This window comes from Solea senegalensis, linkage group LG17 (genome assembly GCF_019176455.1).
Source record: "Solea senegalensis isolate Sse05_10M linkage group LG17, IFAPA_SoseM_1, whole genome shotgun sequence".
NCBI classification, from domain to species: domain Eukaryota; kingdom Metazoa; phylum Chordata; class Actinopteri; order Pleuronectiformes; family Soleidae; genus Solea; species Solea senegalensis.
Window position 1 is genome coordinate 11,972,287 of NC_058037.1, and position 13,032 is coordinate 11,985,318.

At 40.9% G+C, this 13,032-nt stretch overlaps 1 protein-coding gene across 6 annotated transcripts in view; it reads right to left on the bottom strand.

Moving 5' to 3' along the window:
* stxbp5a (syntaxin binding protein 5a (tomosyn)) overlaps positions 1–13,032 on the bottom strand; it is an 82,261-nt gene that overhangs the window by 46,090 nt on the left and 23,139 nt on the right. For all 6 annotated transcript variants that reach the window (XM_044048784.1, XM_044048783.1, XM_044048787.1 and 3 more), the window contains 2 exons: positions 5,631–5,712; positions 2,766–2,866 (listed from right to left, as the gene is read on the bottom strand). In XM_044048784.1, coding sequence (XP_043904719.1) covers positions 2,766–2,866; positions 5,631–5,712 — 183 coding nt within the window. The remainder of the gene's footprint in view (positions 1–2,765; positions 2,867–5,630; positions 5,713–13,032) is intronic.

Genomic DNA, 13,032 nt, shown 5'->3' on the forward strand with positions numbered 1-13,032 from the left:
TGACTGTGCTTTTGTTGATGCAGGAAATGGCTGCCGTGTCCTCTTCACCCTGACAAGTTAATGCCAAGCTTTGAACACACAGTCAGACGGGGGTGAAAAACAAGGGAGCATGGGCAAATAGAAAAAAAAAAGTGAATGGCAGAGACAGCCGGTGACCAACACCGTTACAGGACGAGTCAGTTTCCATCCTGCAACACTTCTACAAAATAAATCTTAACTGATAACCTTGTCTTTCCTTTGACAACTCCAGAGGTGTGTTCACACTTTTACAAAAACAAACATCACACGGCGAGGAACTATTCGCAGCCTTTTGTCCAATCGTGGATCTCTGACTAAACTGTATGATGAGAGCATAATCCTGCAGGCCTGCTAACTCTGCCTGGGCCACACTCCATGCAGACCCACAGCACAGTGAGCGCCAAAAATGACATGACAGCCTGTCCATACCACAAGTGCTCTGTCTTTGCCAGAGTGAAAACGCCTCCTTCTCTCTGCACAGCACTGGCGCTGTAGATCTCCTTTGCTATAAATGACACAAACAGCAGGGATGTACCATTCATATAGTGTCCTATATAGAGTTGTTTCCATTTTATAATCGTTATATGGGATTTAAGAGGCTATAAGTGTTCCACACATGAAGTTGCTGTCATTTTTATTACTCTCCATGACACAGAGGACATTTTGTTGACAGGTTGCCAGAACATTTTTGCAGGACTCATCTCAAAACCCTCACCTATTGTTTTGTGTCTATATAAGCTGAAAATCTAATGGTAAAGATGAAAACTTGTCACTAACAGGTTATATGATTTATAAGTATAAGTATTGTACAATAGGCAGAAAAAGAGCAACTGTCAGGTAAAACAAAACTGTAGTTTTGAGTCCATTTGCAGTTTCATGTTTAATTGACCAGTCTTTACATATGTATGAGCCGTGAAAGGCAGAATTTATTCTCCTTCATTTTTAACCAGGGGATGAAAAGTGGCTTTACTCCTGCTCACCTTTACCTTTTTTTATTATTATTTGTTATTTCCCTTGCTATTTCTACTTTGCAATCCTCATCAAATCCTCCTCTCACAAGCCGTATTTTCTCTCCACTCGCTACGACTCCTCTAGGAGTTGCTTCTGTTTCCTTCTCCACTTCCATATGTCTCGAGTGACGTCGAGGCTGTTCCTGTGTCTCCCGCAGTGACTCGCCTCCTCTCTGACGCTGTTTGTTTTGGTTCTTTTAATGTCAGAGGTGGTCAAGCGCCTCCGCAAAGAACACAACCCGCCCTCAAAGCCGCTGCTGGCCACCTGTCCATCACATCAGCGTCCTCGTGGATCACTAGCTCTGACGTTTTAGCGTCGTAACCACGTCCACGGTGACAGATCGATGGTCAGTGATATAATTACCTCTGATGGGTTAGAACTGTGTTTGTGATGGGAGGAGACAGTGACACAAACTTCTTTTAGGTGAAGTGATTTTGCATTTGAGTCATGGAATGTAGGCAGGAATGCACCCTGCTCCTTTTCGCATGTTTTTTTAGTCCCAGTTTTGGCTTTAATTCCTTAGAGTCAAAGTGATATTTTTACCTTACGATGACAGGGACCACGTGCAGAACCAGGTCTATACCAGAGTTAGCTGAATAGCTCATTTGCATCTGCATCTGTGTAGGACTGACCTTTTGCAACCTTTTACTATTCATGAATTCTTTCTTAATCCAAAATGATGCTTTCATCAGGAAATACTGCAGCTGCAATTCTGAAATGTCAGAGTAGGTCCTCTCACAAAAAAGTCTGACTTGGAATTTTAAGTTGACGAAAATAAAAATTTGATGAACAAATTCAGTTAATTACCCCAGCAACCTGAAGCGACCTCAACCCAGTCAATATTTCAAATTGGGGGGATTCATTTTTCATGTATTTATGAACTATATGCCTTATTATTTTTATTAATTTTATATTTTGATTTGGTAGAGATTGTTCTTGTTCCTGATGCAACCCTCTCATTAATCCAGACTAGGGACTAACACTTGGGGTACACTGGATGTGGCCCATTCCATGGCTAAGGCCAATTTAGCAATGGGGATTGGTGGGGATTCAAAGCAGCCACCCTTCACATACAAGTTCAAATCCCTTCCGCTCTGCACTATATGCCTTAAAATAGGACTGGTAATAATATAAGGTTTGCATTTAAGTCACCGTCATTAGGTGATGAAGTAAATGAGCGGTCATGGATATCCTTCTCCTAAGTGACTTAATTTTTTCCTAATGTTTTTGTTTATTTGTGTGTAACAACCTGCCGGCGTAAACCTTCAGGTGTTTGGGTGAGTTTACACCTGTGGCCCAGGGATGAGGGAAGCATCAGAGGCAGAGCAAGTGATCCAAATAATGAGTGTTTAGTTCTGGGCCAACAGAGAGAGAGAGAGAGAGAAAGAGAGAGAGAGAGTGTGTGTGTGTGTGTGTGTGAACGCATCAGCGTCGCCTCTCCTCTCCTCCTTTGCCCTGTGCACAGTTCTGCAGGCACACGGACACATTTGCCAAATGAAATGCTGTCTGTTTGCATACAGTATGACAGTCAGTGAAAAAGAACATTCACACACACACACACACACACACAGCAAACTGTGACACTGCCCCACATTCACGTCACACCAAAGCAAGTGTGATGGCCTCACTGAGGAGGGAGAGAAAAAAAGAGAGAGAGTGGCAGCAAGATGGACTTTGCAGACTTTTACAGCATTTGCAGTGATGTGTGTGTGTATGTGTGTGTGTGAACCTGTTACCTCTCTCTGTTGAACTTAAGGGAGTGAAGGATGGCTGGTCTCTTCTGCCTCAGGTTCCACAAATGGACGGTGTCATCGGCCAAAGCGCTCACCAGTGCACCCTGTCACAACACAGGAGGCATTTCATCATGTATTCACAAACTCAATGATTTCAAATAAAAGGCATCATCCACGTGAGTTCTAACTAAAGGGATGTTAAGGATTAGATCGACAGACGACGGCACATTTTGCCTTTAAGCGCGACATGCGTGAGTCAGACTTCATTCCCTGGAAACGCAGGCTGATTTTAAATCAGGCAGCTTTCTCCCAGGTAGCCATGGTGATTCATAAGATGTATATGAGTCTATGTGAGCATGTGGGAGGCACTAAAAAATCATCTTCCTCTCCCTCAGGGTATGTTTGAGCTGCTGAGTCACACTCACTCACACACACACACAAACTGACCATGAAATACTGCCTCTCTCATAAATATGAATCAGTCAAGAAAGTCATTCAAACTTTTTTGAATATGAATCAGAAGGTGCTGTCAGTATTGCGGGCATGTTCGCAGTTTGTCAATCACACAATGTGACAGAAGTGCTTATTTCAGCCTAGCTGGTTTTTCTTTGGGGTTTTTTACGAAGCAGTGAGTTGCAAATCTGTGATTTTCTGGTGGTTTGATGCAAACAACCACAATAATAGTTATAAAGAGTTGTTTCCATTCAACGTCCTCTTGGTAGGCTGTTTAAAAACGCACCACTGTTGTCGATACAGAACAAAGTCATGGTTCTTATGAGCTGTGCTGAGTGGAAGTAGCATACAGTATACCGAAAATGAAAAGTGGACAGAATATCACCATAGTGAAGCCTCAAAATGTTCATGATAGTATTTTAAATGTTCACAGATGTCACATATTCATATGATACCATCTGTCTGTCAGTCTCACTGGTGTCCACGTATTTGTGCCATGTTTAGCATCTATTGTCTTCTAAATGGGAACATCATTGACATTACTGACATCATGTGCTATTGAAGAAGACCTGAAACTAGCATCTGAGACCATTAACTCCCCACCAAATTGTTTACAGGCAATTTAGATACAGTGCAAACCACTATCTGGGTGTAATTTTATCTCTACTACGACTATTATTTTGTATTTGGAGTTTGTTTTCTATTTGATTTGATTATATATATGTACATAACTATATATTTATTTCATTTAAACTTGCATAGATTTTGGTTAATTGAAAATAAAACTTGATTTATATATACATTTATTTTTATATATATATATATATATATATATATACTTGTATAGATTTTGGTTAATTGAAAATAAAACTTTTCTATCAACTTTGTCTCTGCATTCATCTAAGACTGCAACTATGTCTACTACTGTGTACAGTTTAAAATAATAATACTTGTTAATGTATAAAATGTTAGGGGAACGTTCTGGGAACCTTTAGAGAACTTCAGAGAACAACTAAAGGTTGTATGAGGGCTGTGACAAAGTATAGTTGTGGGAACGTTCTGGCAACCAAAGGTGCAACCAAAAACTAACATTAGGAAAACACAGGAGAACCTTTAGAGAAAGTTCCCGCAATCAAAAGGTAACGTTCCCAGAACGTTCTGGGAACCAACCATTGTTAGCTAGGATGTCAATATTCATATGCAGTATATGATGAAATGAAGGAAAATAAAAGTGTGGGTATCTCTTTATTTAAGAGCGCTTGCATATTTTCATGACTTTAAAAAATAATAATATTCTCTGCATCAATGTTTAATGTTGTTGAGAATGAGAATCAATATGCAACCCTACTCATAGCAGGGCAAAATTGCTGAACGGCTGTTTTTTACTCTTGGCAGCGTACATGGCAGAAGAAGAAGAAGAGCTCACTGTGTTAAAACAAGGAGCGAGTGGAGAAAGATGAGCCGATAAGCCAGGTGAGCAATTTTACACAACCTTCACTGGCACACGGGGAGGAAGTATTTTTTTGCACATTTTAGTGAGATGTGATTAACAGGGATGAACATCCTTGAATCTGCCTCCAGGTCTACAGATTGTAAGACAGCACACTGGGCTTTTGTGGCGAGTGTACTGCATATAAAATTAATATATTCTTCCAGTTTTGAAAAGCGAGACGGTCTAAGGAGTTCGGTGTATGGCAAACTGAGCCTTTATTTATAATGTCATAAACGTATACCTCAGGAGTTAATGGTCTTAGAACATGATATCGATTATGTTCCCATTATAAAGAAAACTGAAGATAAAGCATGGCACATAATGACTCTTTTCCACTATGGTCCCAGCTCACCTCCACTGGCCTTGACTGGCCAGTTCGACACTTATCTTAGAAAACAACTACAACTTATCTACAGTTCGGGATTGTTCGCCTTGATTCTTGTGTCAGACGTCTCTTCCTGTGGCGGCACTCTGACTAATCAGTCTAAGTAGTCTGATGACGTCACACATAGTACCTACTCAGCACGCTTGGAACCTAGCCAGAGCAGGTACCTGGTAGCATGCTAGTAGAAACGCTACTTAACCGTGCCGTGCCAAGGCGAGTCGGTGGAAACACGGTGGACACAAGTGCTGGGTGGTAGGACCAAAAATCATCACATCAATCATGGTATTTTTACAAAATGTCAAAGTCTTCACAGCATGAAAACGGCCGTAACTGCCTACATAATTGGTACCCCAACACCGGGATTCCACCGGATGCATATCCGTCACGTCCAGTCGTGCACCCGCTCAGCACTAGTGGACACCGGTGTGATTGACAGCTGGTATCATCCAATAGATGCCTGGTTGCAGGTGAATTTCTGGTCAAATCATGAATCTTGAGGCTTCAAAAATAGGTGATTGAAAATGTTTTTTTAACTCACCTCATTGATGAGAAACTGTAGCTGGATAACAGCAGCTCCACTCTCGTGCTGACAGTAGCACTCCACACCTGGACGACCAAACCTGCAGGGTTCTCTGTCAAGGAACGTACGGTTTCACCCGTGGAAATGATCAGAAAGTGTGAGGTCTGTGTCTGTTTGTGTAGAAATGCACATATTTCTCTCAAATATGGTGCCAGGGAAAGGCACCTCCATATTTTAAAGGTAATTCATTCCTCTCCTACACCTGATTTAAAAGGTCAAAACATCTGTTAGCTGGTTACACGCTGGGAAGGAAAATGGAATATTTTATGGTCTACCAACAGAGCACGGACGTATTCATCACCCACAACAAGGGAGGATCTCTACTTTGCAGGACTAAGCTCTTTTAGATGCCAGTGAATCACATCCCTTTTGTTACTCGACAATATTTGTAACACAAAATAACCCACGATAACTTCTATATGCTTTGATGGACGTTTTCACCTAAAATCAAGGCACACAGAGGCCAAATACCAAACCAGTGTGTGCAATTCAGATCTACAGCAAGTCATGCCGATTTAAAAATACTGCTGTTAAACAGAAATAGAAGCCGGTTAGATGAAGGAGTGAGAGAGGGACTGGTGAACAGACGTCGATAACTGATGAAAGATGTAAGAGAAGACAGGTAGACGGGGGATATAGAATGAAGGCTGGAGACAAACAAAAAAAAAGACGGAAAGGAAGGAACAGGGGAAGGAGAAAGGAGAGACAGAGAATAATGAGCTCCTCTTCCCGGAAAGAGTGAATAGGTGAACTCACTGATTATACCCATTCTTTCTTCCCATGACTCTAAAGACTGAGGCAGAGCGCCGCAGTTATTCCTACAGGAGAACCACAGAGGTTTAACACCCCGGGGGTGACACGATTGCTCATTGTTAGCATGTGTGTGTGTGTATTTGTATTTGTTACCTCTTCGGGACCTTTCCTGCCCTAATTAGGTTAAGATAAGGGTTGGGCATGAAGTGGTCATGGTTAGGATTAACACTTTGGTTAGGCTGTCCAAACGATTGGAAGCCAATGTGAGTCCTTAAAAGGACAGCTGTGTAGGAAATTGTGTGCGCGCACATGTTTAAGCCTGTATGTGTGTAGCTGCATATCTATGTATGCTTATATGCATATGTATATAAATGTGTGTGTGTGTGTGTGTGTGTGTGTGTGTGTGTGTGTACATCTTGGGAGATGGTGTATCGGAGCATGTCAGCAGGTAATGTAAATTGCCCGCTGTGCCAACCGACTGAAAACACAGTTTGAGACGCACAGCTCCTTCTGAATACAGATGGATCAAGAAATGCCTGATGATCACCGGTGCATTTACATACAGAAATAAATCCCATCAAGTGCTGGTAATGACAATGGCAGCCAAAAGCAGCAGCAACGACGCACCGAGCAGAGCTCCCGTACGGATTTAATTCAAACTGTGCCGTTTGTCAGCCCACAGTCATTTATTAAGTTATAATGTATGTAACCATTCCTGAGGTGTGCTGTGAACATCCCAGTGAAATAAAGCAGCCACATCGACAAAGCCACAGCCACCATAATACACCTTTTTTTTCTTTACAGTGAAATTGATGCTCTACATTTGTATCTGTACCTTTTTTTGGAAGTACTGTACTCCACTATGTTTTAAATCACATCCATTACTGAGGAAAAAAATGTCGGCCTGAATTTTCTTTTAAAAAATTGCACCAATAATTACCACCAATTCACCAGAGGACAGGTGAACGACGAGGACAGGTGAACGGCGAGGACAGGTGAACGGCGAGGAAAGGCGATGAGGACAGGTGAACGAGGACGACGATAAGGACAGGCGAGCGAGGACATGAGGACAGGTGAGCTGAGCGCGAGGACAGGCGGCGACAGGACAGCGAGGACGTGACGACAAGGACAGGCGAACGATAAGGACAGGTGAATGACAAGGACAGGTGAATGACGAGGACAGGTGAACGACGAGGACAGGTGAATTGGTGTTAATTAAGGTCCCTGAGTGAGATGAAGCATTTGTGACCTTTGACCCATTTTGACTGATACATTATGTGTTTACATATTTTATTTTGGCAGCAATTTGTAAAGGATTGCCTTTAATTTTGCAGGACCAGACCTTGTTATTAAAGTAACTGAGTAACTTTTACTTGAGTAAATTATAAACAAGTAATTTTACTTGTTCTTAAGTAAAATGTTATGAAAATAGTTGTACTTGAGTGAAATATTTCAGTACCCTTTCCATCTCTGGTCTTTATAAGCAAATACACAAGTAATGTTTGTCTCTTTTATTATGTTTGTCTACTTTATTAATACATCAATATATTTGACAACAGTGACAACAATTAATTGTGTGTAATCATGGTCACGGTTGTGCTTAAAGCTGTGGCGCATAACAGTTCAATTCAAGTCAATGCCAAATGAGTTCACTTAACGTTGATTAAATCGATCAGCTCCACGTGGACTCTCTCTGTATTTTGTAATATAAAAATGTATAAACAGTTGGACTGTGGCAGAAAACGCAACAAAACAACAGTTTCAAAACTCTAAATTCTAAAGCTAAAAATAAACGGGGAACATTCAGCAGTTTGATGAGATGAACGCTTATTGCAAATGTTGCAGCAGGGTAGTTGGGCATTCGTCATGTAGAGACTCTGGCAGTGTTTTGGTTATTACTCTTGGGGGATGACAGAAGTTCTGCACTTTTTTTTATTGTCAATTGTAAAATCAATATAGAAAAGCACCACCTGAATTGGCAACATTTTAACATATTTCATGTCATTTTGTTCTTTAGTTTTTTTCAATCTGTAGCTTGACTGCTTTGATTCACTCTCACCAGTCTCATCAGCATCATTTTTCACACATACACTTGGCAAACAGCTGGTGAACACAGTAAAGCCTTTAGAACGAGCCAGATATTTCCCTCAGGAGTCTAAATCAGAGCCAAAAGGACAGCGAATAGTGGCCTGTGTTCATTTCAATGACCACAAACACATCAAGTTCACTCATCTTGATTGCAAATTCACAGTGGTGACGACCTTATTTGTTTTGTAAATTACTTTTGAAGTAGTCGATGATAAATTCAAGAATTGCCTGAGAGACTTGCGGCCTTTCATTCATTGTGTAACTTCACCAGAAAGATCAGGGGATCACAGCACACATACTGGTTTCCATCCAGTCAGCTTTCACCAAAGCTGCCGCTCAACTCATCCGTTTGGATTAGCCTTTGCCCTCCTTCTTCTGGATGGTCCATTAAAAGGACTAGAGCTCTACAGAGTCAGTGATGCACTGAAGAGAAAGCTACAAACTCTACTGGATTTCAGCCTGTAAACTGCCAGAGGGGTGAAGACGACGGCCTAATCTCTGGCACTGACAGGGCACCACCAAGTCAGCGATGATCACAATCTTCACCTGTGCCACATCAGCAGCTACTGAGATCTGAATGGACGGATCATGTGTAAGGCTGGGTATTGATATTAATATCTGGACTTCAATACCAATTCGCAAATTATCCTTCATTAAATCAAACATTTGAACAAATTCTTCTAGGTGACCTGGTCGTCTTCTCTGCACTTCCATGCACTTTAGATCTTTTCCACATCGCTGTTAAATCTTGGTTGTTGGCTCACTGCCACAGATTTAGGTATCAATTTTAAATATGTGTATATATATAGATACATATATATATCTATATATAAATTAATAAATAAATAAAGGTCATACAGAGGAAGTTAGACAACTAGTCAATAAAAAATAAAAATGTCAATAGTGAAGTTCAAATCTCAGCCCTAAGAAACAATGGAGGAACATCCTTATCATAAACAAATACTGAATGGAATCCATGTGAAACATTATAATTTACATTTTTGGGAGTCAGTTCCCTTGTTTCAAACAATTGTGTATCAAATGTTTTACTGTGCAGCACAATGAGGTGTCTGCCTTTTATACCAAATGCATCTGCATCCAGCTGCAACAGAAGAGGATACAACTATATATAGTATATATATATGTATATATATATATATATATATATATATATATATATATATATATATATATATATATATATATATATATATATACATATATATATACATATATATATATGTATAGCAACATCGTCAGGTCTGACTTAGGAGCTGAACCTACACATAGTGTATATTGTACAAACATTACAGCATCGTACTCTGGACGAAATGCTTCGCTCATGAGTGAGTAGCATGTCACTGTCACAGAGAGTTGACGAGGACACCAGACCTCCATGCTCTCTCCACTTGACCTAGTATGGCCGTCCTCATTCAGGACTGTGGAAGCTGTGAGGGGAACAAGCTTAGATCAGCTCATTTAATGGAGAATATAATTCATTGTATGCTGCGAGTAAAAGCTTTAATTGTGTTCTTTTTTTGTTTCTAGAGAGAAAACAGTCTCTGATGTTTGTTTGAACATGTGTGAACTTCACAATGATTCGACATGAAGGTAATCAGTGGAGCCGACTGTCAGTAGAAAGTGTGGATGAACTGATCTGCAGAATGATAATGACGCTACTTAAGGATGAAAACCTAAAGCTTTTTTTTAAATTAGTTAATGTCTTTAAAAGCAAAATGTCTGCGCACATTTCTTATATCATCAAATCCTTTACTGTTGCACCAGTAAATTAAAAAGGAGCACACACACACACAAAGTCATTTTTATGTGCACCCTTCATACATGCAGCAGCGTGATGTTGGAAAGGAAGGTTTGGGCCCATTGACAGTGCCGTCCGTCTAACTCAGAGCGACTTAATTGAAAATTCTTTCCTAATGTTGCCTGGCAACCTAATCTTCTGGGGCCTCAGCGAGAAGAAGAGAGGAAAGGATTTAAGGTTGTGCTTTTTAAACTGCTCATGCTGCCTCCTCTCTGAAGAGCGGCAGCCACCCCACAAGCATATTATCATGAAGCGCACATACACGATGACACAGGCACGGTCATAAAGAGCCATGAGGCAAATAAATTCAAACCGTCAAAAGGAAGGAAAACGCAGATATTTGTTCCTGTGTTTCAAGTAAACGTTGCCATAATAATTAATATAAAAATGCAGGCGTTCTTCCAATGTGAGCGGAATAAGCTTTGGGGCATTAAGTGCAAACAATGTGGCCAGAGACAGAATTTCAGCAGGAGAAATGAGCTGTTGTAGACGAGAGAGAGCCATGCTCCAAGCTGAGCATAAAATAAAAGAGGTAGAAGTAGGAAGTAGACATTTTTGTGTGACGGAGATATTGTGTTGAACAAATTATTTCAGTGCTGCCCCTAAAGGAAAAAATATTCAGTCCAAGTGACATCCTCACTCGAAACACAAAAAACAACAGGGCAAAAGGAGAAATTTAAGTTGGAAATAAACAGTCATGTTTATTAATGGGAGAGATTTACAATTTGATTATCGCAGAATATGGCATTGGTAAGAACATTTTCTTGTCATTGATTAGTGCTTATGACGGATCGACCTTTGACGTGACGATTCGTTTATTAAATCACTTGAAAAAAAATCTTAATTTGTCAGTAAAAGGTGCAACTTAACTTAAAAATAACCCTTTGTCATTTTGGTATTTATTTAAATTCCCCTCTCGCTGCTCTCACTATCTGACGGTAATTCCATCTTTACCCAGTGCATGAATGCCTTGTTGTTTTATATGTTTGTTATTGTAAACCTTTGGCACTGGTTAGCTCTTTGCCACTGTTGTGTCAGAATGTGTTTCCTCATACATTAAAATACATATTTCCTCTGGCGGTGAGTCTTTGCCTCAATTTCACGCCAGACTGGGGAATAGCATTATTTCAATTTCTGTGAGGTTGTTTCCACATGATTGGCTTTTGACCACAAAAAAAACAACTAAATATTTCACAGGACTTGACAGAAAGCAGGAGATATAGTGTGGTGTTAATGAAGATGATCATACTGTTTTCATAATACTTAAATTTGATGATGTGCTGGGTTCACGTGTAATTAACTAAATGGATTTCACCCACATTGTCTCTTTGGGGGAAAACATGTGTCACAATGTGATTGATGACAAGTGATAAATAATGTAATGCATGAGAGTAAAGCCCTGTATTTTTGCATGTCGCAATATTTATGGAATAAAAAATGGGATCAATTGAGACCTCTTTTTCCTTTCCAAAATCGATACCAGTGTCTTTGCTTTTGTCTTAACAAAAGTCACACGGTTGGTGCAAGACCCAAGTTCGAGACCTGGTTCTCCGGTTTCCTCCCACAGTCACCAAACATGCAGATTTGGGGATTGAGCAAATTGGACACTCGAAATTGACTGCTTTCGCCCTATGTCAGCTGAGATTGGCACAGCGCCCCCCGCGACCCTCCGGTGGAGGATAAAGAGGTAGACGATGAGTGAATGAAAGTCAACACAGCTCATACGATCACACGATCCAGCTCCGCACCGTGGCCAGCACTCAGCTATTACCAGGCACTGCTCTATACCTTTTCGTCAGCCACCCTGACATTGGTTGGTACAGTGAATCATTTATGGGATATGTAGTACACTTCTCCTGTTCCCCAAAATCCAATCCAGTGATTTAGACCAGTATTGATAGTGAATATCATACTGGGCCATCCTTACAAGACAAATACTGCACTTTGTTTACCCCCAGCATAGTGCAGCCCTGACTAAAAAAAAAATCTCTCCAAGCTTTGTTCAAACCACATGTGACAGACTCGGCAGGAGACGTGTCACAGATGCCCAAAAAAGTGATCCTCATTTTATTTTAACAAGGCGAGGTCTCCGTCCCTCCTCTCACGACACTGTACCCGTGCTAAAAGAGGACAGACTGACTGCAGGCGAGGGCGAGAGACGCAAACAGGAAGACGGAGAGCGAAAAGCAGAAAGTGGGTCACACACTTCACGTCCTGTCACGTCCAATGACATTTCCCCTCGTTATTCTGGAAGTCAAAGGTGAGTGATAATTCACTTTTATGCAGCTTCTTTTAATGTGTGTATTTTAGTCGCAGCTCCGGGCAACTCTCCTGATAAATAAAGGTGAGTCACTGGACATCTGGCAAAGCTAAGTTGTCATAGGAGGAAGTGGCCGGGGCTCGGCGACAATCAGACCACAGGTTTTACGAAGCCGTGTTGTCCAGGAACAGAGCTGATCTTGATAACAGTAATTGAATAGGGAAGAGTCTGTATTTCACGTGAGAGGAGGGTTGGTTTGCTGCCTGTATTGCTTCTCTCTGTCTGTCTGTCTGTCTGTGTGTGTGTGTGTGACTGTGAATGGAAGAAACAGAACAAATTAAGTGGATCCAGCTTTATAATTAGAATAGAAATCGGCGGATGTATGATAGGGAGCCTAAGGTCGGAGAGAGAAGAAAGTCAAAAATGGTCTTTTAAAGAAG